The sequence below is a fragment of the Carlito syrichta genome, unplaced genomic scaffold, assembly GCF_000164805.1.
Source record: "Carlito syrichta isolate Samal-C Ts95f unplaced genomic scaffold, Tarsius_syrichta-2.0.1 Scaffold309474, whole genome shotgun sequence".
NCBI lineage: Eukaryota > Metazoa > Chordata > Mammalia > Primates > Tarsiidae > Carlito > Carlito syrichta.
In genome coordinates, this window is record NW_007253570.1 from 74,193 (window position 1) to 101,432 (window position 27,240).

The 27,240-nt window shown below is 46.4% G+C and overlaps 1 protein-coding gene across 1 annotated transcript in view; it reads left to right on the forward strand.

Annotated features, from left to right (window-relative positions):
• Positions 1-27,240, forward strand: part of CD109 (CD109 molecule) — a 128,996-nt gene that overhangs the window by 11,008 nt on the left and 90,748 nt on the right. Inside the window, exons 3-5 of the mRNA XM_008067309.1 lie at positions 12,083-12,111; positions 18,386-18,616; positions 25,666-25,791. Of these exons, the coding sequence (XP_008065500.1) occupies positions 12,083-12,111; positions 18,386-18,616; positions 25,666-25,791 (386 nt within the window). The remainder of the gene's footprint in view (positions 1-12,082; positions 12,112-18,385; positions 18,617-25,665; positions 25,792-27,240) is intronic.

Consider the following 27,240-nt stretch of genomic DNA (forward strand, 5'->3'; position numbering starts at 1 on the left):
CACTCACCTCAGCCTCCCAAAGTGCTGGGATTACAGGCTGAGCCACCGAGCCCGGCTGTGCATCATCCTTATATAAACTCATGGTCTCAGCCAGGCATGGTGGTGTGCCTGGAGTCCCAGCTACTTGGAGGCTGAGGTGGGCTGATCACTGGAGTCCAGAAGGTCAAGGTTGTGGTCAAGGTCATGGCTGTGGAGTGCTCCAGCATGGGTCATAGAGCGAGACCCAGTCTCTCAGCAAAACGAAGCAAAACTAAAAAAAATTTCTGTCCTTTGATGAAATAAACAGAAGTGAATGAATCAGGAAAGAAGTATTTTGAGGTGAGAAATTGAGATGGAGAATAAAATGGAAATACAGTGTGAGGACAGCTGTCAGAATTCTCTACCTGCGTGGAAAGGGTATGCTCTGGCCACTGCCTTATGGGGTGTGGAGGGACATAGGGTTAGGGTTAGGGTTAAGGTTAGGGCAGTAGAGGTACACGGGAGGGAGAAAGGCAGGACTCTTGGTGGTTCTTGGTAGGGCCCATGCTGGGGAGCTGATGGACTGTGGGCATTGGGAGTGCAATGGCTGGACCTTGAGTGTCATCAGGGAAGGGCACACGGGAGGGAGTAGGAGGATAGGGCTGTTGAGGATAGCCTCTGTTGAGCTTCAGAGGTGCGCAGAGTAACCGAGGCACAGATGTGGGTGTGAGAAGGGGGATTTCAGCTCTCCTTGTGTTGGCTGGACTGGTTGACCAGCGTCTCACTTGGGGCACCCCCTGGTCTTGCCCCATCTTGTCTACTCTTCCCCTCTAGTGACTCTCTTCCCTTGCAAGACTCAGGGAGGAACCGGTCACAGATGACTTGGTGGGCAGTAGCAGAAGGTAGGTTGTGGGCAGGTCTGTGGGTTTTCAGTTCTGAACATGATTTATGCGTTAATATGGAAAAACCAGAGTGTGGGCTGTGAATGATCCTATTAGGTTGGAGGGGATAAGTCATCTACACAGCTACGTAGGTTTGAGGCAGTAATAACTCCGGTAAGAGAGAAAAAATGAGAGAGTGGATGTATCCAGATAGCAACAAGAGAGTGCCTTGTGCTATGGAGGAGGGGCAGGATGGGAAGTTGAGGTTTTGTCTTTACTATTGATCTGGAAGAAATAGCTGGGTCTGTCCTGTACTGTTTGGGACAGACAGTGGGTCTGAACGGAAACTTTGGAGCCACGTGGAGGCTGAACCCTAAGTCACTTAATGACAGTATCTGCCTCATAGCACTGTTGTGAGGATTTAATGAGACAATGCTTCAGGCCATGCCGTCCAACATGGCAGTCACCAGCCGCATGCCATTCCTGGATGCCTGAAATGTGGCTCCCGCAAAATAGGGCGGTCTGTGAGTGTGAAGTACAAACTGGATTTTGAAGACTTCGTTCCAAAAAGTGCAGCAAAACTCATATATTTTTTATATTGATTACATTTTCATTGATAATATTTTGGATATATTGGGTTAAATAAAAAGTTATTAAAATTAATTTCACCCATTTCTTTTTTCTCGTCTTAATTCACTGCTTTGGGACTTTTAACACAGTGCCTGGCACATGGTGAACACCCAGGGGATGCCAACTTATACCCGGCATTTCCCGGTGTCAGATATAGCTCCTGATGCCTTCAGCACGAGTCCAGGACTCTGCTGATGGCTGCTTTTTGGCTCCAGTGGACCTCCAGCCTCATTCTTTATCCCTTGAGGAAGGAGAAAGTCTCCCAAAAAAGAACCACAGGGGTCGTCAAACTTTCTGTAAAGGACTGGATGGCAAAAGTCATAGATTCTGCCCATCTAGTCCTTCTTGTGGTCACTCAGCTCTGCCTTTGCAGCTGGAAAGTGGACATCAACACCAAGTGTGATTGTGTACTGAGGCTGAATCGCACTGCTGCAGCCACCGCTATGTAGGAAGTGGAGATAAATGGTAAAAGTAGTGGCACAGGTCGGGCTCGGTGGCTCAGCCTGTCATCCCAGCACTTTGGGAGGCCGAGGCGAGTGAATGGCCTAAGCCTGCGGGTTCGAGACCAGCCCGGGCAACTTGGCGAGACCTCGTCTCTACAATACGTCAAAAATTAGCCAGGCGTGGTGGTGTGCGCCAGTAGTTCTGGCTACTTGGAAGGGTGAAATGTTCTTCTTTAATTTTTTCCTCCAAGCTATTTAAAAATTTAAAGCCATGAACTAAAAATTCATGAACTATGAAAGCCCAGGTGTGGCTGGCAGGGTGTGTGGGCTGTGGGTTGCAACACGGTTGTCACAGACACCCTGTACAGTGGTAGCCAAGGGTCTTGCTTGCCTTTGGCTTTCCAGTTGTGTTTAGCCTCACATTTAGTTTATACTCTCTTGTTTTATTTATTTTACTTTCAGTAGGTTTTTGCTTTAGGGACGTGTTTTTTTGCTCAGTGGTTAGAATGTAAGAATACTTTATTTATGAAACTCATATTTATTGAAATATTTGTAAGCAAAGGGAAACAGGAGAGGGGAAAAAAAAGAGTATGTAAGGGACCAAAGGAGTTCTTTGTTTTGTTTTGCTTTGCTTGAAATACTGTAGTTTCTGTATAGGCTGAATTTACTGAGTAGTTGTTTACAGGACGTTAAACTATGAAGCAGAAACACTGTACTTTTGGATTTTTTTTTTTTTACTTTCACAGATGTTGGGGCTCACTACGGTTTTGTTCATGGACATGTTAGTAGTGGTGACGTCAGGGTTTTCAGCGCAGCCATCACCCTTAGTGAGCACTGGGTTATCAAGTCACCTCTGTCCCTCATCCTTCCCAGCCGCCCACCAGTGTCTATTATCCCACACTCTAAGAAAGATTGTCTTTTCAGGTTTTGTCTTTAAGGATTTGTGGTAGGAAACCCTGTTTCTCATTTTGTCCATCTTCAGATCAAAGAAAATACCCGAATAGTGAGAAAATATTCAGTGAGTTGGTAAAGAGGCCAACATGTTCAGCTAAAAAAGGGATAATAAATTTGTTATTGTGTATGACTGAAGGCAAAAGCCTGCCAAAAATAATTCAGCAGCAAATCCCAAGTCAGGCCTACTAGTCGTGGAAAATCCGTTTTTTTTTTTTCCATTGAGTTTGTTTCTGGGCCTGGTTGGATTTCCAGTGACACACCACTCTTTCCCTCCTGTGATTCTCCAGAGCTGATGGTGGGGAGAGAAGTCAGAAGAGGCAAGCTTATGGTATCACAGAGTGTGTTTAAAAGTTCGGGAAAGGCTAGCTTTTGTGTATGCTTATTACACAATTTAAAAATAGCTTTGACTCTATTTGTAAATCAAACGTCTGTTCTCAGGCGGTGCCAAGCGTGAAGACTTTAGACAAGGTTTCTTTTGAGCTGTGTAGGCGGTGGCGGGAAGGAGGATGGGCCTGAAAGCGTTTTGATGTTAACTTTCTTGGGTTATATGCAAAATAGTAGGAGTTTTGTGAAGTTATCTGTAATAGTGCTGAGAGGAACTTTATATAAAAATACTGTGTCTCTAATTAGTGATTTTTAGAGTGCCCTGTTGAGTTTCAGGAGGTGGTGATGATTTCCTGTGTGTGAATGCCGCCTGACCAGAAGGGTAAAAATTCTCACAACAGTTTGCAAATACTATCTAATTAATTACAGTCTAGCAACAGCAGAGAAAGAGACTATTACTCCTTGGTCATCTGCACTGTCCCTGCACCCCCAATTTTATGTTTTGATGGTGGACATTCTTGCAAGAATGTTAGGGCTTCCAAATAAGTCCTGTGCTAGGACTTGATAAGTGCCTAGGAAATTCCAAGCTGTATTTGAAAACTTAAAGGCAAGACAAGTTAAACACAAAAAAAGTCAAGTGCTGCTGGGCTCGGTGGCTCAGCCTGTAATCCCGCGCCTTTGGTAGGCTGAGGTGAGTGGATTGCCTGAGCCCGTGGGTTCGAGACCCACCGGGGCAGCGAGACCTCATCTCTACAATAAATCAAAAAATCTGCCAGGTGTGGTAGTGCATGCCTGTAATTCCGGCTACTTGGAAGGCTGAGGCGGAAGGATAACCGGAGCCCAGCAGGTCGAGGCTGCAGAGGCCGGGAGCGGCCACTGCACTCCAGTCTGGTGACAGAGTGAGACTCCAACTCAAAAAAAAAAAAAAAAGTCAAGTGCTTAAAGTCCACCTTTGAACAAGGACACCCTTTGAGACCGGTGAGCAGGCCTCAGACTTGGTCTCTCTACGATGAAATTGCTCCCTGGATCTAGTTAGAAGTCGAGTGGTGGGGTGTCTCTGCCCTGCACTCTGGCTTTTGGGTGGAGCGCTCTGTTTCTGGCTCTGTATATGTCCTGGGTCTGTGAACAGATGTGGTCACATGTCTGAGCAGTGGGCTCCAGGCATATAGTTTACCCTCTCCCTAAGGGGAGAATCCCTCGAAGGTCTGACTGCATTAAAACACCACCACCACCACCACCCATCTGCTACAAAATGAAATTTCCTGCAACTGGGTTCTGGCTAGCTTGTTTTGAATGGTCACAACGCTTGCCCTCCAATTAGTCAACCTACAAGATTTATTTGGATTCTCAATTGTAGACTCCCAGCTGTTTTTTTTTTTCTTCTTCCTTGCTGGAGTCACTCGGATAAAAATAAATCACCGGCCATTGCCTTGCTAAGCTGTGGCGTGGCCGTGTGCTCTTTGAGCTATGGCCAGTCCGTGTTTTCTTAAGCTTTGGCCCCTTCCCCTACCTTGGGGAGGTGAATGTCCTCTTTCTCGCTCTCAAATTAGCTTTCTAAATAAACTATTTTCTAATCTAAAAATAAGCAAATAAATAAATCACCACCCTCTTCTCTCCTTCGTCTTTGTAAATTTGCCTGCTGCATGTGGTGGCCCGTGTCAGATCAGGGCAGAGAGGAAGCACACTGTTTTCACCTGTCATGGAGCTGGCAAGGTAGCCTGTGGTCATTTATCCTGAAAAAACGGAGGGGTGCTGGTTTGTGGGGCCATGGCTCACTGCAGCTCAGCTGTTTCGATTGGTTCCCTTGTGGGACCCTGTGGTAGCAACTGGGCTGCGTGCCCAGACCCCTTTGGGGAAGGGGGACCTGCTCCCCCCACCGCTGGGGTGTTGCAGCCATGGCCTCGGGTCAGCCCCCATCCTCAGTGGCTGCATCCGTGGAGTGGCCCTGCCCGAGAGTTTGCTGCTCCTGAGGGAGCTTGTAAGTAATGGGTGGCTCTCAAGGGTATAGCCAGAGCCACCTCCTCGGGTCCTGCCCCTCCCTGCCTCCCACAAGTGCTGGTCCCGGGGCACTTTTAAACACCTCCTGTGGTGATGGATGTGGTCACCACCCAGAGTCAGCTGTTGTCTGACTGTCCCTTGAAGAGGGATGCTTTGGATCTTGAAGAGTGGCCATGAGTTGAGAATGCCTGGTTTTCATATCCTTTTCAGGAGGCCGGTGTGACACACGGGATTTTAGAGTTAGTGTGACTTCTGCAGTGTCAAGGTTGCCCTGAGGGTTGGGAGAAACCTCCTGGGGGAAGAAGCCATGGGCTCTGGTGACTGGTTAGCACAGAGCTGGGGACGGGAAGGGTGGAGATTCTGAGGTTCTGAGTCCTGGGGACTGAGGAGGGTGACTGGTGGTACAAACTGCCAGGCCACCCAGGCCATGGGACTTGTAGTTACCTGAGGCATGTGTCATAAAGACAGGAGGACACTGGCTCTTGGTGGAGAGTCACTGCAGAGCTGATGCCTGGTGACTGTGGGCTGCTGGTCAGAGGCTCGGCCCTCCACAGCTTACCTTTGTGATCCTGGACTGTCGCAGTACCTGTGATGCATTGTTGCCATTGTAAATTAAGAGTGAGGATACTTCACAGGATTGTAGTGAAGAGTAAGCCAGCTTGCATATGGAATGCTTTAGCGCACTCCATCAGTAATATCTATTAGTTTTGTTTTATTCACAAAATTTAAACATTGTATCCTGTCAGATTGGTTGGTTTATTGTTTCTAAACAAAGACTTAGGTCTTCCATCCTCTAAACCAGTGCTTTCTAATAGAAGTATAATTCAGCTACATAAGCAATTGAAAATTTCTAGTAGCCACTTTAAAAAATTATTTTATCAAAAAAGATTAAAAAGTGGGCAAAAGACATGAATAGACACTTCTCAAAAGAAGATATATGGGCAGCCAACAGACACATGAAAAGGTCACTCATCATCAGAGAAATGCAAATCAAAAGCACATTGAGATACCACCTCACCCCACTAAGAATGGCCATCATTAATAAAACAAACAACAATGGATGCTGGCGAGGATGCGGAGAAAAAGGAACACTTCTACACTGCTGGTGGGAATGCAAACTAGTGCAACCGCTCTAGAAGACAGTGTGGCGATTTCTGAAAGAACTAGAAATTGACCTTCCATATGACCCAGCAATTCCTCTATTGGGAATATATGTGGAGGAACTCAAATCATTCTACAAAAAAGATACCTGCACACGTATGTTTGTTGTAGCTCTATTCACAACAGCAAAAACATGGAACCTACCATGCTGCCCATTGAAGCTGTACTGGATAAGAAAAATGTGGTACGTATGCACAATGGAATATTATGCAGCCATCAAGAAGGATAAACATATGGACTTTGCAGCAACTTGGATGGCTTTACAGTCGATCATACTCAGTGATCTATCACAGAAACAAAGAACAGAGTACCACATGTTCTCACTCAAAAGCAGACCTTGGACAATGATCATAATACTATAAGAAAGGGATTGGCAGTGGTGGGAAACTGCCAAGGGAGGGGAGTGGGATTGGCAGTTGAGGGAAACTGCTAGGAGAGGGAGGGGCACCTCATCAACACGGATACCTGTATAATCAACGTTTGCATACTTAACCCTGAATTGTATCCCACATCTTTATAGTTAAGAAAAATTAGCTGGGCGTGGTAGCAAGTTCTGGCTACTTGGAAGGCTGAGGCGGAAGGATCGCTGAAGCCCTGCAGGTCGACGCTGGGGCGGCCGTGAGCGTGCCACTGCACTCCAGCCTGGGCGACAGAGTGAGACTCCAACTTAAAAAAAAATTATTTTATCTAGTAGCCACTTAAAAAAATGGCCACTTGAACCCACATCTTGGCCACTGTGAATAGTGCCACGATGATCACGAGGTGCAGATGTCTCTTCAACACACTGATTTCATCATGGGGTGCAGATGTTAATTATTTTAACCCCATCATTCCCAAATATCAGTTCCACATGTAATTGCTCTAAAATTGCGGATGAGGCCTTTACATTCTTTTTGGGTGTGACTCTTAGAATCTGGGGTGTATTTACACTTGCTGCGTGTTTCAGTGGCCCTGGAGCCATGTGTCCATGTGTGGCTGCCTGCTGCCATGTAGGGCTGTATGGCTTTGGAGGCTGGTTCATCCATCCTGTTTGTTTCAGGAGGTTCCAGTGACCTACTGCTGTGAAACAAGCCGACCCTAGATAGGGTAGATTAAAACAACCTTCGGTTATTACTTCTCACGATTCTCACCTAGCCTGCACCCACCAGATGGATGAGTATTGTCAGAACTGATGATTGCCGTATGAAATAGTTATGAAATATCTGAATTTAATGATTCCTTCTACATGTGTTAGTTGGAATTCTGTGGTGAATAACTTTTTCTTCTTTCTCATGTAGTCATGCATTTAACCACACAACAGCATGAACTTATGGAATCTTGTGTTACTCAGTAGCTTATTATTATTTTTTTGAGTTGGAGTCTCACTCTGTTGCCCAGGCTGGAGTGTGCAGTGGCACACTCAAAGCCACTGCAGCCTCAACCTGCTGGGTTCAGGTGATCCTTCCGCGTCAGCCTTCCAAGTAGCTGGAACTACAGGTGCGCACCACCACGCCCAGCTAATTTTTTGGATTATTGTAGAGGTCTTGCCAAGTTTCCCAGGCTGGTCTTGAACCCATGAGCTCAGGCAGTGCTGTCACCTCGGCCTCCCAAAGTGCTGGGATTATAGGCATGAGCCACCATGCCTGGCCACTCAGTGGTTTATAACTTACCATTCACTTCCACGTCCAGGCTGTCTGACCATCATGTTCTCTGTACATATTGAGGCACCTGGTGGGACCAGGGCAGAGTCTCCTTTAGAGAGGCTGTTCCCCGTCCCATCTTCCCCGTGTCAAGGTGTTTAAATGCGTCAGCCTGAATGATTTCACTGGGTTTGTCTTTGACCTTGCAGAGCCCATGCCTCTTTTCAATAAATATTTTTACAAGACAGAATTTGTCAGGCCAATGGCCTTGTTTATGGTTCCTTTTGACACTTTTGCCAAGTTTAGTTGCTGCAGTACTCTAGGGCTTTTCAATTTTGCTTCAGTTCAGCGTAGACCACACATCTGTCACATTCAAAGTGAGAGCTTCATGAACAGAGGTTTCTTCCCACAAGTTAAGACATTCCCCAAGCACAAGTAGGCGAATGTCCCAAGGAGTTGAAATCAGTGTGTTGAAGAGACATCTGTACCCCGTGTTCATCGCAGCGCTATTCACAGTGGCCAAGATGTGGACTCAACTCAAGTGACCATCAGCTGTTGAATGGGTAAGGGAAATGTAGTCTATACAATGGACTGCTATTTAGACTTACAAAGGGAGATCCCTTCATTTGTGATGACATGGATGAACCTGGAGGACGTCATATTAAGTAACATAAGCCAGACACAGAAAGATGCATACTGCATGATCTCATTCATATGTGGAGTGTGAAAAAGGATGAGTTTGTAGAAACAGAGTAAAGTGGCAGTTACCAGAGGCTGGGGGGGGCAGGGGAAGTGGGACGATATTGATCAGAGGACACACAATTTGAGTTATGCAGGAGGAATAATTTTAAGAGTGCTTTTGTACCTCATGGTGACCACAGTTAATAACAAAATATTGTGTACTTAAATTGCTAAGAGAATTTATATATGTTTTTGAGTTGGAGTCTTATTCTGTCGCCCAGGTTGGAGTACAGTGGCATGATCAAGGCTCACTATAGCATTGACTTCCTGTGCTCAGGCAGTCCTTCTGCCTTAGCCTCTTGACTATAGGTGTGTGCCACCACACCTAGCTAATTTTTATTTTTAAAATTCTTTTGTAGAGATGAGGTCTCGCTATGTTTCCCAGGCTGTGTGTGTTTTTTTTAATTTTAATTTTTAAGTTTTATAAACTTAAAGAGAAGGAGTGTCACTATGTTGGCCAGATTGAGCGTGAACTCTTGGCTTCAAGTGATCCTCCTGCTTTGGCCTCCCAAGGTGCTAGGATTACAGTAGTGAGCCACCTTGCCTGGCCAGGAGAGTAGATTTTTAAATGTTTTCCCATAAATAAATGATAAGTATGTGGGGTAATGCATATGTTAAATAGCTTGATTTAGCCATTTTACAATTTATACATACATTAAAATGTCATGTTGTGCGCCATAAGTAGATATGACTTTGTCAATTAAAAAAAAAAGAATGCAGATATTTTAAAAGTTAAATCATGTGCAGATTAAACCCATCCCATAATAACATTTTGCTAACCAAAAAAGTTCCAGGACTAGTGTCCTAAATCAGGATGCTGGGATGCAGTGTCACAGGATGGTCCTGGCGAGAAGGCCGCTGGAGTGCTGGCCCTCCCCACACCTGTTCTCCCCCCCCCCCCCGCCCTGGCCTGCCCTGTCTCCCCCTTTCTGCCCCCCATGGTCTTTTTTACCCAGTTCTTTGATCTGGGTGACTCACATCAGCTTCCACTGCTTTGCATGTCTGCTCCTTTGCTTGGAGCCTTCTTCCCCTCCTCCCTCACTTGGCCAGTTCTCCTGGTCCTATAACCCTGGACCCTGGTATTGACCCTGGACCCTGGAATCGTTTTCTCTGGGCACCTCCCCTTGATGCTGCCAGTGGGCTCCCGTGCCATCTCTGTTGTGGTCCTTTCATGTTGACACATCTGTTCACAAATGTTTGTTTTTTATTTCTTCAAAATACTTTTTGTCCAGTGCCCTTTTTCTAGTGGCAGGTATTGGAGAAACCGATGTGTACCAGGTGAAAAGTGGTGGTGATGAGTTGCTTATCTGTTCCTGAACACGTGTGTGGCCCACCGGGGCGGTGGATTTCAGAGTGGGTGTGCACATGTCTGGGAGTGTACAAGACTGTTGATAAGGGTGGCGGTAGAACATGTACTCATCTTTATTTTTATTATTTTACTTAGCAAGGCTAAGAAACGAAGGCCTTTCTAATATTTAGTCTGTTTGTTGAGAAAGTACATGTAAATAACTTTGTAAATCTCATTTGGCGTTGGTAATGTGTACTGAATTTTTTTGATGGAGGACTCCAGGAAGCTTTAAGACCTCTTCAGTAGGGGCACGCTGACATTTAGGGGGTAGCTCTGCAGGTTTCTTGGCATGATGTGGCCAAAGTACCACGTGTTTCCCGTGTGCCAGGCATTAACCATCATTCCTCACCATCACTTTATGAGATTGGCACAATTATCCGAATCCCCATTTTATTTATTTATTGACTTTTTTGAGTTGTAGTCTCATCCTGTCGCCCAGGCTGGAGTGCGACCTGCTGGGCTCTGGCCTCAGCCTTCTAAGGAGCTGGAATTACAGGCATGTGCCACCACACCTGGCTGATTTTTGATTTAGTGTAGAGACAAGACCTCGCCAAGTTGCCCGGGCTGGTCTCGAACACGCGGGCTCAGGCCATCCACTTGCCTTGGCCTCCCCAAGAGTTGGGATTACAGGCTGAGCCACTGAGCCTGGCAGCATCCCTATTTTATAGATGAAAACACTGAGGGGGCAATCGTGTAATTTGTTCAAGGACTGGGCTAGCACATAGTCTGAGTCCAGAGTCCACTTACTTAGCTCTTACACTGTTCCGTGGCATGATCTGGGCCTCTCTGCTCCCACATGGTGGACCTCTGTGGCTTCCAGGAGGAGAAGGACCACGTCACTTTGTTCATCGTGTTACCCTTAATACATAGTTTCGAAAAGAATAAAGGAACTGAGGGCCTATCATTGGATAGGTTCTCTCTCTCTCTCTTTTTTTCTTTTTTTGAGTCGAGGTCCCACTCTGTTGCCCAGGCTGGAGTGCAGTGGTACCATCACGGCTCACCACTTCCTGGGCTCAGGCAATCCTTCCTCCTCAGCCTCCTGAGTAGCTGAGACTACAGGTGTATGCCGCCATGTCCGGCTAATTTTTATTTTTATTTTTTGTAGAGATGGGGTCTCGCTATGTTGCTCAGACTGGTCTTCACCTCCAGGGCTCAAGCAATCCTCCTGCCTCGGTCTCCCAAAGTGCTGGGGTTACAGGAATGAGTCACTGCCTCTGGCAAGTACTCTCTAGTTTTTAACTTGACATTATTTTTTCCCTTGAAATAAATGGATCTGGTGAGAAATTGGCATGAGTTTCATTGGCAGTCCTATGTTTAGAAACTTTAAATGAGAAAAGTCTGCATCGCCCTAGTACTCATGAATCAGCTATGAGTCCCAGTCCCCCCCCCACCCCGAGACGTGACAAAGGCCTCCTTCTTCTTCCTTGTCACGAGGGGTATGAGAACATAAGCAGGCAGGCCCAGGTTACCCCCATACCCTGTGCAAAGTATCCCTCAAGTGGGTTGACCTTAAACCAACACCAGGAGCAGAAACAACAGTGAGAACAAGAATAAGAATGGCGGCCGTCTTGGTGGCTCAACCTGTAATCCCACCACTTTGGGAGTCCAAAGAGAGTGGATTGCCTGAACCCGCTGGTTCAAGACCAGCCCAGGCAACTTGGCAAGACCCCATCTCTGCAATTAAAAAAAAAAGAAAAAAGAGTAAGAATGGCAAAGCGAAGCAGAGATTCACTGATGCCTTTTTAATCCTCACTTTTAATTCTTTGGCACAAACATATGTCATAATTTCTGGGTGTTCTGGGCATTGGTACAATTATTTTGGTTTAACCAAACAAGCTTATCATTTCTTTTTTTTAATTATAGAGATGTGGTGTACAATGTGGTGTACAATTCAGGGTTAGGTATAAGGCTTATGATTTCATCCATACCTAAAAGTATCTTAGGAGCGTTCGTGCTTTAAGTTTTGTATTGCATCATCATATTCACATTGTGATGACTCTGTTTCCTTTTCTGTTTTTCCTTCAGGCTCTTTCAAGACACTTACTCTTCCTTCAGTAAGTATCCTTCGATACATTTTGGTTTCAGAAATACATTGTTTGAGTGAACTAACTAGATGCGAATTTTATATCAACTTACATTTCTGGTGAGTTCAGCCTTCAGGTTATTTAAGAATACTATTGCTCCTGGGAGATTGGGTATTCAGCTCTTCAAGCTCCTGGGCAGGGATTTCCTTTGTAAAATGGAGAACTCCCCGGGGGATTCGCCTGGGACTGTCAGCGCAGGATCCCAGGCTGGCTTCATCCCTTGAAAGCCTTGGCATCTGGCCCTCCATTCCCTTAGTTTTGAAAGGTAGTGCTGAGCAGAGCTGTATTAGCCTGAGGGCAAAGGAGATGTCAGTAATAGGAATCTTGTCTTTCTTTAAAACTGACTTTTTTGGTCCATAGTGTTTTTTTTTTTTTTGCATTAGTTTTGATATTTTAAAATATTACATTAAAATATTATGTTCTTGATTACTGAGTTTTTTGGCACTCCTTTAAATTTTGCTCCTGAGACAAGTGCCTCACTCACCTCACCCCAGCCCTGGGCCTCCGCCCCATCCTCCAGGAATGCCCTGGAGTGACTTGAGATGGGAGAGCTTTAAATGGTGCTGTGGACATGGAAAGCGGTTGTTGTTTTATTGAGAGATTCATGAAACCTGATTACCAAATATTGTTTGTGGGCAGATTCTCTGTCCCATGACTTTGATCTTGAAGCTTGCACTTGGATAACTTTGCCTTGTCTTGGAACTTTGCATGTTTAACATGCAGCATGGTAGACCACAGCTTCCAACAAGATGCGTACCTTGATGCACCTGCTTCTCCCAGAGTCAGTGATGGAGGACTTTGGCCCTGACAGTGGTGTGGAGATCTCAGGTTCCCTCATTTCCTTTGAGGATGACTTGCCGACATTCGTTTTGGGGGTCCATAGAGAATGTTGTACACCCAGACAGTACTTTATAAAAATTACTTAATATGCTATCGCCATTATGGTTTTTACATATTATGTTTGTACTTGCCTTCCTAAGAAACATACTGCTGCTAACAATAGAAAGTGGACCAAAAATATTACATGCTCTAATAAGCTTGCAGAATGAATGAAAATAAGTTTGATGTATATCTTTTAATGTACGTCAAGTTACCTCTAAAAGAAAGTGGTTGTTATTCTACTTTCTCAGTTGATTTTTGTCATGCTAGAATAAATACCGAAGTTAAACTTTTATACAATTTGTTTGAGATACAAGAAGCCCAGAAACTTACATGAAATATCCATCTTCAGGCCTACTAGCAAATAACTTTTACCTCTCTCAAGTTATAGGAATACTAAATTAATACTTATAACTGATGAGATGTTTTTATGTATATGCTGTATTTCTTGAAAAATCATAATAAAAACTTTTTCCATTAAAAAAAAAAAAAGAAAGTGGGCCAAAAAAAGAAAGTGGGCCAAAAGAAAGTGTAGGCAGGCAGAAGTGGGAAACTTGCCATCTTTGTGATGATAAAACATGAGAGTCATGAATAGAAACATCAAATGCTGCCTGTGAGGGCCGTGTTGAAAGGGCGTTCTGGGGAAAGGCTCAAATACATCCTGTCATATATTTGCCCCTCAGCAGAAGGAGGGTGGTAATCAAGTTCAGGAATTATAGCTTAAAACCCAATAACTGGTTTCCTCAAAGGAGTTTGTGGTTGACAGACAGGAAGTGTGGAAAGGCTGGAAGGCAGAGACCGGACCAGGGCCGAGGGCTTCTTCAGCAATTAGCACCAATGGGGCTTGCCCAAACTACTATTCTCTATAGGATTTGGCTACTGGAGTTCACTTAGACGTATGAAGTGCTGACTCCAACATCTGGTATTTATCTGTAATAATACGCCATTTCCATTGTTTGTAGATAATAGCAACAGTTTATTGACAGCTTCACTAGAGGTTATATTCTGGAGTACATCCCTTTTTAGCAAAGCATGTTTGTAAAGACTTAGTCATAAGGTGTCTGGGCAGATTTGATAATGCTTGCAAAAATAGAAAGCTCTGCATTTTCATTAGTTTTCAATGGAAGTAGAAAGAACTTTTAAACCCCACTTTTTATTTTATTTTTTTTTGAGTCAGAGTCCCACTCTGTTGCCCACATTGGAGTGCAGTGGCATACTCATGGCCACCCCAGCGTCAACTTTCTGCCTCAGCCTTCCAAGTAGCCGGAACTATAGGCATGCACTACGACGCCTGGCAAATTTTTGATTTTTTGTAGAGATGAGGTCTTACCAAGTTGCCCAGGCTGGTCTTGAACCCGTGGACTCAGGCAATCCTCTTGCCTTAGCCTCCCAAAGTGCTAGGATTACAGACTGAGCCACGGAGCCAGGCCTAAACCCCACCTTTTAAAGTGCACTTGCATTCTGATGTTTGCAATGTAATATTTTAAATTATTTCTAAGGGTTTTTAAAAATAACTTCTTCCTGTAAAATATGAATATTTTAGGACTGCATTCAAACAAATGTGTTTTTAATGTCTTGATTTACTCATTGTTTTTATTCGTTACACTAAAATAGCCCTCAATAAGAAGTAAATGAAAACATAATTGGGCTGGGTGCAGTGACTCACACCTGTAATCCCAGCACTTTGGGAGGCCAAGGTGGGAGGATTCCTTGAGTCTAGGACTGTGAGACCAGTCTGGGCAACATAGCAAGACCTTGCCTCTACAAAAAAAAAAAAAAAAAAAAAATAGCAGGGCATGGTGCCAGGCACTTATAGTCCCAGCCATTCAGGAGGCCTAGAAGGAAGGAACACTTGAGTCCAGGAGTTCAAGGCTGCAGTGAACTGTGATCGTGCCCTGCACTCCATCCTGGGTGGCAGCAAGATCCTGACTGAAAACAAAAACCAAAAACACCATAATTGATGCTTAATACAAATATTATTTTAAAAATACAATGTGGTAGAAAAACTTATTTTATTCTCTTTGTAAACAAATCAAGCTTAAAATAAGGGAGCAGTTTTATTTAATTAGACATGTTTTTAAAGTTTATGTATAATTACAAATATATTTTGAATAGAAACTGTCATCTTACTTTCCTCAAATTTGGCTGAATTCAAAGAGGCAGTTTGTAATCCCAGCACGTTGGGAGGCTGAGACGAGTGGATTATCTGAGCATGTGGGTTCGAGACCAGCCCGGGCAACTTGGTGACACCTCATCTCTACAATAAATAAAACAAATTAGCCAGGCATGGAAGTGTGCGCCTGTAGATCTGACTCCTTGGAAGGCTGAGGCAGAAGGATCGCTGGAGCCCAGCAGTTGGACGCTGGGTTGGCGATGAGTGTGCCACTGCCCTCCAGTCTGGGTGATGGAGTGAGACTCTGACTCAAAAAAAATTTGTCTCAAATTTATTTTACAAGTTTGTCTTCATTGCATCTAGTAACTGGCATTATTCATGAACTCTTTGAGGATAAATACTACTATGTTGTCTCAGTTTCTTTGAAGCAACAGATCTATCAGAGAAGGCTACATGGCTTTGGAAAACCCAGGCTAGATTACTTCATCCCTATTTAAGGTCCAGCAAAGGTCATTTTGAGCACACCTTTCTCAGGTCCTCTGGGCAGGGATCTGTCAGGTACGGAGGGCGACCGCGTCTAGGTGACACAGAGTGGACTTAGTGTGGCTGCAGGCATACATATCCACTTGGAGGCTGCCTGGGATCCTGGAGATCCATGTCTCCTGGTACTGTTAGCTCCCAGAATCTCATCCTGTTTCATATAGTCTCCAGCTATGGGGACTGCATCTTCCTCCAGCCCTGTGCCCGTAGGTCAGGGAGTAGGCATGCAGATCGTGGATTCCTGTGAGAGGCATGGGCATCCCTTGTAGGAAGCCGCTGTGTCTGTTGCCAATTCTGGAACCCCTTTCCCTACCAGTGGCCCAAAGAGGCAGGAGGTGATGGGCCAGCAGAGACACAGGAGCTCTGTCCCCTCATGGCATCTGCTTTGCCGTGGGTTATAGCCCCTTCTAGGCCTGACCCTGAGAGCACAACTGTCGTAAAGATTGCTTGAAATTGACTGTCTTCTGGTTTTGTACCTGACTGTTCACACTGGAGTCTGAGGTGTGCGCTGACTGCTCAGGCCTCTGGAATGCCCCCAGAGTCCTGGTGACACTGGGACTGTGCTTCAAGAGGGACCCAGGCTGCTGACTGGCAGGGCCCATGTGGTCACCACTGATCTTCCTGCATTTGGATGAGCACTGAGTCTTTGAGGGCCCTTATTCTCTACATTTCGTGTGTGGGGAGGAGGGGTTACTAAGGGGGACATTTGAAAAGGCAGATTAGTCAAGGTAACCCAAAGGGGCAGAGAGATCGTGATGTCTCCCTTGAGTCTGCAGAGGATGGAACGGGGGACAAGAGTGAGATACTTCTGGGCACATGTGTGTTCACTTTAATTCTCTTACTCTTTGACCTCCTTGTGGCAAATAGGCCTTTTAAGCCTCAGACCTCTGTGTCATCTGACCTCAGTCTTCAATTGCCATTTGGGCCGCAGCCTCTATACCACTAAAGGTGATTAAACTATGTCAAATCATAAAGAGAAATTCCACCAAATACTGTATTTAAGTTTTTACAATTAAATTAATTAATTTATCTATTTATTTAATTTTTGGAGTTGGGGTCTCACTCTGTCACCCAGACTGGAATGCCGTGGCATGCTCACGGCCACCCCAGTGCCGACCCGTTGGGCTCCGGCGATCCTTCCGTCTCAGCCTTCCAAGTAGCCAGAACTACCATGCCTGGCTAATTTTTGATTTATTGTAGAGACGAGGTCTTGCCAAGTTCCCTGGGCTGGTCTTGAACCTGTAGGCTCAGGCAATACTCTTGCCTTGGCCTCCCAAAGTGCTGGGATTACAGACTGAGCCACCAAGCCCGCCTAAATTTTTTTTTTTTTTTAAATAAAAAAAAATTCCCACCAGGTCCAGCCCAAATATTGTATTCTTTTAATTTTATTTTATATTATTATTTTTTTTTAGAGATGAGGGTCTCACTTTGGGTTGCTCAAGCTGGTATCAAACTCCTCACCTGAAGTGATCCTCCTGCCTCAGCCTCCCAAAGTGTTGAGATTACAGTCGTGAGCCACTGTGCTCAGTCCCAAATATTATATTCTTAAACTTAAAAGATATATATATATTTTGAGTTGGAGTCTCACTCTGTTGCCCAGACTGGAGTGCAGTGGCTGCTCCCGGCCACTGTAGCCTCGACCTGCTGGGCTCCAGCGATCCTTCCGCCTCAGTCTTCCAAGTAGCTGGAACTACAGATATGCGCTACCACACCCGGCTAATTTTTTTTGACTTATTGTAGAGATGAGGTCTTGCCAAGTTGCCCAGGTGGGTCTCGAACCTGCAGGCTCAGGCAATCCACTCACCTCAGCCTCCCAAAGCGCTAGGATTACAGGCTGAGCCACTGAGCCTGGCTTAAACTTAAAATATTTAGAAATCTGTGCCATTTATGAACATGTGGCTTGCTGATTCCTAGCACATACATTTTCTTGTTTATGTGTAAAGAATCTGTGAGGTCATAAGCGGACCTTGAACAATTATCTTAATACTATAAGAAAGGGATTGTCAGTTGAGAGAAACTGCCAGGGGAGGGAGGGGCACACCTCATTAACAAGGGTACCTGCATAATCAATGTTGGTATACCTAACCCTGAATTGTACCCCACGTCTTTATAAAAAAAAAGTATCTGTTAGGTAGTTCATTCACTGGGCTGATTAAGAGAGTCTGAGGCCAGGCTCAGTGACTCACACCTGCAATCCCAGCACTTTGGGAGGCTGAGGTGAGAGGATTGCCTGAGCCCAGCACTTGGTGAGACCTCATCTCTACAATAAATTAAAAAAATTAGTCACCGTAGTTGTGCGTGCCTGTAGTTCCAGCTTCTTGGAAGGCTGAGGTGGGAGGATTCCCTGAGTCTAGCGGGTCGAGGCTGCAGAAGTGAGTGTGCCACTGCACTCCAGCCTGGGCAACAGAGTGAGACTCTGACACCAAAAAAGAAAAAAGAGAGAGAGAGAGAGTCTGGGGAGTGAAATGTCACTTGAGACAATATAAGAATGCAAGCTGCAGGCTAGATTCTCAACTCCAGAGCTTTGGGGACCTGTAACTGGGGAACAGGTGACAAGATGTTAACAGAGGGAAAACAAATGGCTTGACTTTGGGATCCAGCAGGGGCAAATCTTTCAACATTGCAGTGACTTTTGATAGTACTGTGTAGTTAAGTTTTTAATTCCAACTTGTAACTAAGAGGTAAAATGTGTGATCTCTCTCTTTCCCCTAGCTGTCTCTGAACAGTGCCGATGGGCTTTATGAACTGCGGGTGACGGGACATGCCCAGGGTATGCTTGTATTCTCTAATAGAACACGCTTGTCCTTTGAGACCAAGAGAGTGTCTGTCTTCATCCAGACAGACAAAGCCCTATACAAGCCAAAGCAGGAAGTGAAGTTTCGCGTTGTCACTCTCTTCTCGGATTTCAAGCCGTACAGAACCTCTCTGAACATTCTCCTGAAGGTGAGTGCAAGACAGAGGTGACAGAGATGTTCAGGCTCTCTGAAGCTCTCTGGGAAGTTCTGTCATGTTGTTGATGCTGGAAAACCTGAGAATTGCCTGAGACCAGCTTCCCTCCAAGTGGAATCCTTTGTCCAGGAAGGGAGGTGGACAGCAGCAACCTCAGAGCTCAGGCTCCTGCCAGCTTGTTCATTTCTTTATTCAGTCATCAAACATTTACTGGGCTTCTGTGTTCTAGGCACTGATGTAGGGGAGTGAGCAGAAAAGACTAAGCTGGTGCTCCCGTGGAGTTTGTTTTTCTTTTTCTTTTCTTTTTTTTTTTTGAGTTGGAGTCTCACTCTTGTCGCCCAAGCTGGGGCGCAGTGGCATGCTCACGGCCACTGCACCCTCGACTTGCTGAACTCAGGCGATCCTTCCGCCTCAGCCTTCCAAGTAGCTGGAACTACAGACGCACGCCACCACGTCTGGCTAGTTTTTGTGAATTATTGTAGAGAAGAGGTCTCATCAAGTTGCCTAGACTGGTCTCGAACCTGCGGGCTCAGGCAGTCCTCTCGCCTTGGCCTCCCAAAGTGCTGGCATGACAGGCTGAACCACCGCACCCAGCTGGAGTTTGTTTTTCAGTGGGTAGGGAGGAGACAGGCACGGGTGTGTATGTGTTCGTGTGTGTGTGAGAGAGAGAGTGAGAAGGAGAGCTTATGTTTGCTGTTCGAAAACAAGCAGGGATGTTAGGAAAACCAGTCTGAGCAGAGCCCTAAAGGAAATAAAGAAAGCAGCCCAAGCAGAGGGGAAGCTGTGGATAGGCCAGAGGCTGTGCAGGGGTGGGGCACAGCAGCTAGAAGTGCTGGAGCTCGAAAATCCTGCAAGGTGCAGGAGGTAGGAGGTGGGTTGGGTCCTGCTCCGACAGGGTCTTGTCGGCCATGAGCTGGCCTTTGGATTTCACACAGAAATGAGAATTCACTGGAGAATCCTGAGACGTGATGTGATCTTACTAAACATTTTAAAAAGATCACTGTCATCTCTAAGAAGAACAGAGGCGGCCGGTCGTGGTGGCTCACGCCTGTTATCCCAGCACTTTGGGAGACCGAGGTGAGAGGATTGCCTTAGCTCAGGGGCTCGAAGTCAGCCTGGGCAACTTGCAAGGACCACATTTCTACAATAAAAATCAAAAAATTAGCTGGGAGTGCTGGCTCATGTCTGTAGTTCCAGCTACTTGGAAGGCTGAGGCGGAAGGATCACTGGAGCCCAGCAGTTTGAGGCTGCGGTGGCCGGAAGCGTGCCACTGCACTCCAGCCTGGGCGACAGAGTGAGACTCTGACTCAAAAAAAAAGAACAACAACAGAGGCTAACTGTGTGATCTTGGGGGAAGTAATTCATCTCCCAGAGGCTCAGTTTTCTTATCTGTAAAATACGCAATGATAATACCTCACTATTTAGAACTGTTTGGCTCATGGCACGTGCTCACTAAACACTGGACATTATTATTACTCAAGGACTCCCATTGACGGGTAGTCCTTTGGGCTCTGCTGTTCCAGCACCCAGGTGACCTGGAGCAGAATGTAACAGACCCAGTGCTCTCCCGTGAGAATCAAGTTGAAGATGGTTGAGACACAACTGGGCCGAGTTTTCTATATTTCAGCAGAGGAGAATATTGGACCTTGATCCTTACGTGGAAATAGGGTAACCAACTCATCCCAGTTGACCTGGGACATTCCTGATTTTAAAATGTAAAAACCCCGGTCCTGGGAACCCTGTCAGTCCCAGGAGATTGGTCACCCTCAATATTCTAATGAATAGCATACTGTGCAAAACAAGTTTGGGATTTTTAGTTCAGTATCTTCCTGTTCACCGTAGTTTCTTTGTTGTTATACATGGAAACAACAACCACAACAAAATCAATCAACATATATATGTCTCGCTTTAAGCCAAGATTTGACTGTAGCAAATGTCTTGTGGGTAGGCATGATGCACCGTGCATGTTTCTTTTCTTTTCTTTTTTTTTTTTTGAGTTGGAGTCTCACTCTGTCACCCAGACTGGAGGGCAGTGGCTGCTCCCGGCCACCGCAGCCTCAACCTGCTGGGCTCCAGCGATCCTTCCACCTCAGCCTTCCGAGTAGCTGGAACTATAGGCACGTGCTACCACGCCCGGCTAATTTTTGATTTATTGTAGAGATGAGGTCTCGCCAAGTTGCCCAGGCGGGTCTTGAACCCGCGGGCTCAGGCAATCCACTCACCTCAGCCTCCCAAAGGCGCGGGATTACAGGCTGAGCCACCGAGCCCGGCTGCATATTTCTTAAATTTGACAGGGTGGCTTCAGGATTTGCAACTGTTCTGCCTTTGTCGTGTGATGGAATGTATATGAAGCAGGTTACCGTGGTGTATACGGCATTTCTGAATGTACGTGGCTCTCAGGGCAGGCTGGGACAGGCTCCATTCATACCATCCTCATCATTCATCCACACAGAAAACTCACCAGATGCCAGGAACTGTGTGTAAAACAGATGATGCACCAGGAAATGTCTGCCTAACTCTGGCTGTTTGCGTTCAATCCTTCCTTCTCCCTCAGGGAAATAAAAACCCTGGATAGATTGCCTATTCTAGGCACTCCCCCAGAGCTAACCCTGCTGCTATGAATAACAAGTCTGTGTTTCTATTGTTCCGCCTTTCTGCTCTGTTCCAGCTTCTGCCTTTGAAGCTTTCCAAGTGTAGGTTCTTTGGTCTCCCCTGTTCAGCTTTGGCCTTGGCCTCTACATTTAGCTTTCAGGAAGGGGTCCGTAGAGACCATCCTCTTGTTAACTCCGGTACCGAAAGCCCCTACCAGCCTGGTGGCAAGGCCCTCTTGGCCAGGGGAGGGGAGTTTAAACTCAAGTTCCACTTGGCACCTGAAGTGTTTGCAGCAGTGACTAGGGAGTGACTGAACCCACCTCTGTGTACCTGGGGATAGGCTCCGATGTAGACCTGGGTTGGTGGCCTTGTTCCTGCAGCTTGCCGAAAAGTATTGCAGGGCAGAGCATTGCCACAAATGCCCACATTGTCCTCTTTCTGCCAAGACAGTAATTTGGCCAAGGTTTACCACGCTGTGATGGTGTCCACACCTCTGTGGAATGGTTGATTTCCTGGCAAAGCTTTTTAGAAAAAAGTGGAACTTAGCCTAACCAGAGCCCCAACTGACAGCGGCGCTGCCTGGGACAGTGTCATCTGCAAGCTGATGGGAAAAGTACATCTGAGTCACGTGGCTGCCGTGGCACTCTGCGGGTGGTCAGTGTGCTCTTGGGGCGTGGGAGTCGCTGGCTGTTACTCATTTTTGCCTGCCACAGTAACTGGCCCTCTCAGGGAAGAAAGGGACTTCAGAAGACTTTCTCCAGCCAGTGTGGCCTAACGCTATGGAAGTGCCTGCCCGGATGTGAGATGACAGTGGGTGTGGCTGGCTTCTGCCTGACCTCTCCTGTGAGAACTTGCTGCTCCTGGTACAGGTGAAGGCCTGTGTGGGCAGAGATGTAGCTGGCTTGGGGGTCTGTCCTGTGACTGTGCCCAGTGCTCCGGCCCAGAGCAGCCGTGGCCAACTCCAAGCCTCATCCCTGGCCAGGCAAGGGGACTCTCTTATTGGAGTGATTTGACCTTTTCTTTCTTCTTTCTTTTTGAGTTAGAGTCTCACCTTGTTGCCCAGACTGAAGTGCAGTGGCCTAATCACACCTCCCCGCAGCCTCAGCCTCCTGGGCTCAGGAGTTCCTTTGACCTCAGCCTCCTGAGACACATGGTGTGCGCCACTGTGCCTGGCTAAGGTTTTTTGTTTTTGTTTTTTTAAAAATTTTTTTGTAGAGACGAGGTCTCACGATGTTGCCCAGGCTGGTCTTGAACTCCTTACCTCAAGTGATCCTCCCGCCTCAGCCTCCCAAAGTGCTGGGATTACATGATTTGACTTTTCTAACTCTGTGTGTGGACAGACATATCCCTCACACATAATCCAGGACTTCGGAAACAGCCCTTTCAGACACATTCTCCAGCTGGGGAGTTTCCTGCCTGAGACCATCTGGCATAGCTCACAGGTGCAGTGTGGAGGCATTTGACAGAGATCTAGAACTTTCTGGAGGTGACTCAGAGGGTGCGAGGGGCAACTGTTCCAGCATCTCTGACACACGGCTTTTCTGGTTGTGAAAGGGCGCCGTTCACACCTGCACACCATTCACATCTGGGCGTCATGTGTAAGTCCCAGCAGGAGACAGCCACATGCAAGTGCTGGGCTCCGTCTGGTGCCACCGTGCAGGGCGTCCTCGTCCTGATCTTGCAGACTTCTGTGGGTACTCTATCCTCTCCATCTTTCTTGCCTGGAACAGGTAGGCATAGGTCCAAGACAGGCTGGAGTCAGAGGGATGGGCCCATTCACTCCGGCCCCCCCAGATCTGCCAGGTACAGTGAGGGTGGACTTCATTGGTGGCAGGTCCGTGGCCCTGCCTGGGAGAAGTTTCCCCCTCTCCACAAACACATCCTAGAATGTGGATGCACCCTTCTGCACTTTAGGGAACACCAAGGGCTCTTGTTGTTAGTATTACTTTTCCTTTTGTCTGTCTGACAGGAGATAAACGCCATGACATTGTTTTTGGTGCACGCTCTTAACCACTAGACAGCAGATACTTACGAGGCATTTGTATTCCTTCCTTTGTTCCTGAGTCTTTACCTCCACGGCTCTCCCATGTATCCATCATGTTGGGCAGGTCAGTGGAGCCAACAGCTGGTCACAGTGCCTGGTCTGGGACTTGGCCAGGGATACAGTGACCTGCTGGTTTTTGTCTCTGGTTTTCACAATTGGTTTCTGGCTTATTAGACCTCTTCCTCCTCAACTCTCAGCTTTGTTCTCACCCGTAACTTTCTTATTCCCACTCTGGGGGAGAGGTTTTTTTTCCTGGCTTCTACTAACTGGGCCAACTCACTGATTCTATCAAAATTTAGAGAGTAAGAAGGTGGGAAAAGATTCCTCCTCTGCCCTGAGAAGTTCAGAGTCTAGGTGGGAATAATACAACACATATATATTTTTTTTGGCAAAATAAGGCATGTAAAATAAATCTAGTTTACTGCCTCTAAGAGTAATATGCACTCAAGCGAGGTAAGTTCCAGCTGTGTAGGCTCTCCAGGATGTGGCCACCTCTTGCTGCTGGTGGAAGACAAGAGACTGGAGCTCATCTCACCACAGGCAGGAAGGGAGGGCATTGCGGGTGGCAGCTGCAAGGCCTGGATATGCGTGGAGAACTGCAAACACATCTGTGCGTGGAGGAAGATGGTTCTGGAGATGCCAGTGAAGCCAGATTACCAAGGGCCTTGCAAGCTGTGCGAAGGAGGGTAGACTCTGTGGGCACAGAAGCCACGGTTGCTTCTTGGGCTAGTATGGTTATCACACTGATGTTTCTTCACTGCTTGCTATATACCAGGGCCCATGCCAGGTATGCCAGCCTCTGCGACTCATTCTCAGGCTTGTGTTTCCGATGGTCATGCTGTTGGCACCGGCAAGGCTGCATCAGAGGGCAAGCCGGAGGGGGAAGGCTTGTTACATTAGTTAGAAAACAGGAAGCAGTGGCTGGATGTGAGGATGGAGAGGAGGAGACGCTTTGGAGATGTGGCTGGGAGCATGAGAGAAGTCTCTGGATGGTGCTGGAATGCCTAGACAGAGGTTGCAGGAGGGGATCGTTGTTTGGTAAACACATCTTACTCTTAGAGGCAGTATATATTTGAGAAGACAAATGTTTTTCACATCTTCCCTTGGTTAAGCTTCTCTCGGGTCCACTTTTGTTGAGTTAAAGAGACAGGCATGAGTCTCAAACTTCCTGCGCTGGTTCTTCAGTCTTGGGTCATGCCAATCACTTATGTCTAACCTCCGTGTCCAGTGAGGATTTTTCTGCCCTGAAGGAGAATTATAATGATTAGAGATAAGGCACAGTGCCTGACAGTAGTGAGCCTTTGGTCAATGGGGCCTTTTTTTAGCCTTTGGTCAATGGGGCCTTTTCTTTTTTGGCAATTGTTATTTAGTTTTTATTTCTCTGCAATCCAACTAGACATGGAAGGGAATAAGGAAAATATGGAACCCAAAGAATTGTAGCAAGAGCACAAAGATTATAGGGATACTGCGAACAAATGAGATGGAGGGGATGCTCTCCTGAGCTACAGAAGGAATGATCTGGTAGTTTAAGGTAAAACAAGTCAAATTTCTTAGAGTTGTCCACAGTCAGCAATGGTGATCTTCTTGCTGGTCTTGCCATTCTTGGACCCAAAGCCTTCCAGGGCTCGCACAACATTCATGCCCTCTTTCACCTTGCCAAAAACCACATGCTTGCCATGCAACCATTCAGTGCAGATGAAAAACTGGGAACCGTTGGAGTTGGGTCCAGCGTTTGCCATGGACAAGATGCTGGGACCTGTGAGCTTCAAGATGAAGTTCTCATCATCAAATTTCTCCCCATAGATGGACTTGCCGCCAGTGTCATTATGGCGTGTAGTCACCACCCTGGCACATAAACCCTGGAATAATTCTGTGAAAACAGGAACCCTTATAACTGAATCCTTTCTCTACAGTGCTTAGAGCATGAAAGTTTTCTGCTGTCTTTGGAACTTTGTCTGCAAACAGCTCGAAGGAGATGCGGCCCAAGGGTGATGTCGAAGAACATGGTGGGGTTGACCATGGCTGATCAAGGCGGCGGCTTTGAAAGCCATCAATGGGGCCTTTATCTCCACAGTGGAATTTTCTTCTAACACTGCCACCCCACTGCCACAGATTTGGTGATATACACGGTGTAGTGAGTGATTCATGTGGAAGGAAATTCGGTACCAGGCTTTAAAAGGTGGACAGAATCACGATAATTTCGGGAGAGATTGGAGAAATGAAGATGTTTGATTTGCCTCCTTAGAGTAACATAGAGCCAACATTTCCCAAAAACTATCTTTTTGCCATCTTTCGGGGAGAGTTCTGGGTGTGTCTGGCAATGCCGCGAGGTCTTGTTCTTCACCAGATAAGACACGCACGCATGTGGGTGGCTTTTGTTTGGTTACATGTATGGTTCTCGTTTTAGGACCCCAAGTCAAACTTGATCCAGCAGTGGCTGTCACAACAAAGCGACCTTGGAGTCGTTTCCAAAACTTTTCAGTTATCTTCCCATCCAATACTCGGTGACTGGTCCATTCAAGTTCAAGTGAACGTGAGTATCAATATTTTTTTTTGTGGGACTGTAAAATGATCTTAATAGGTTGGGTAGGAGAAATATCTCCAGAGTCATTTATTCAATGAAAGGGAAAACATGCGAGCCTCCAGCCATTTTAAGTAATTTATTTTTAATTCACTGTGTTTGTCAAGGGATTAGTCTTCTTGATCACATACTGGGGTTTTAATCATTGTCTTTTTTCTGTGATATAAGATGTGAAGGTTAAAACATTTTGGCCTTGAGTACAAAACTGATTACATAAATATTTACTTGTTTATTGCATGCATTGAGTATTTTAAAGCTAAGTCATGAGTACATAGCTGTTGTTTGGCAGATTTTTAAATAGCCGATCAGCCTCTGCTGCCCAGTTCTCCCTCTCCTTCCCGCTGCCTTCCTTTTTTTCTTTTGAGTTGGAGTCTCACTCTGTTGTCTGGAGTAGAGTGGAGTGGCATGATCACAGCCACTGCAGCCTGAACCCGTTCAGCTCAGGCAATCCTTTCGTCTTAGCATTCCAAGAAACTGGAACCACAGGCGCTTGCCACCATGCCTGGCTAAGTTTTTTATTTATGTAGAGACGAGGTCTCACCAAATTGCCCAGGCTAGCCTTGAGACCCTGGGTTTAGGGGCTCAACTCTGCCTCTCAGAGTGCTGGGAATACAGGTGTGCACCACCCCGCCTCGGCCCTGTCTTTCTTTATGCCAACTTGTGCAACTCTGGAATCAAGCAGGGCAGGGCATTAAGGGGCTCCATCGCTCTGTGTCTTAGATTTTCTCCTGTGCATCACGGTGTGATATGTGAAGGTTCATTGAAAGCATTCCCATTTTTCTTTGGAATTAAAATATAAATTCATGAATAAGAGCTTTAAAAAAATAGTTCCGTTAGAACATGGATTCTCACTGTGGACATTTTGGACAAAAATTCTTTGCTGTGGGCTTTGTCCTGTGCATTGCAGGACATTGAACAGCCTCTCTGGCCTCTCCCCTCGCCCTAAGCTGTGACCACCAAATGTCTCCTGATATTGCCGGGTATCCCGTGGGGCCACGATAGCTTCCCTCTGCTGCAGAAAGCCACTGTGGCAGAAGGAATAATCATACATAAGCATGAACGAGACCTGAGACAAGATACAGATACCCAGGACTTATGATGTGTCCTGCTTTTTTTTTTTTGAGTCAGAGTCACACTCTGTGCCCAGGCTGGAGTGCAGTGACACACTCATGGCCACTCCAGCGTCGACCTGCTAGGCTCAGGCGATCCTTCCCCCTCAGCTTTCCAAGGAGCTGGAACTACAGGCGTGCGCTACCACGCCCGGCTAATTTTTTTGATTTTTATTGTAGAGATGAGGTCTTGCAAAGTTGCCCAGGCAGGTCTCGAACTCGGGCTCAGGCAATCCACTCACCTCGGCCTCCCAAGGCGCGGGATTACAGGCTGAGCCACCGAGCCCCGCCC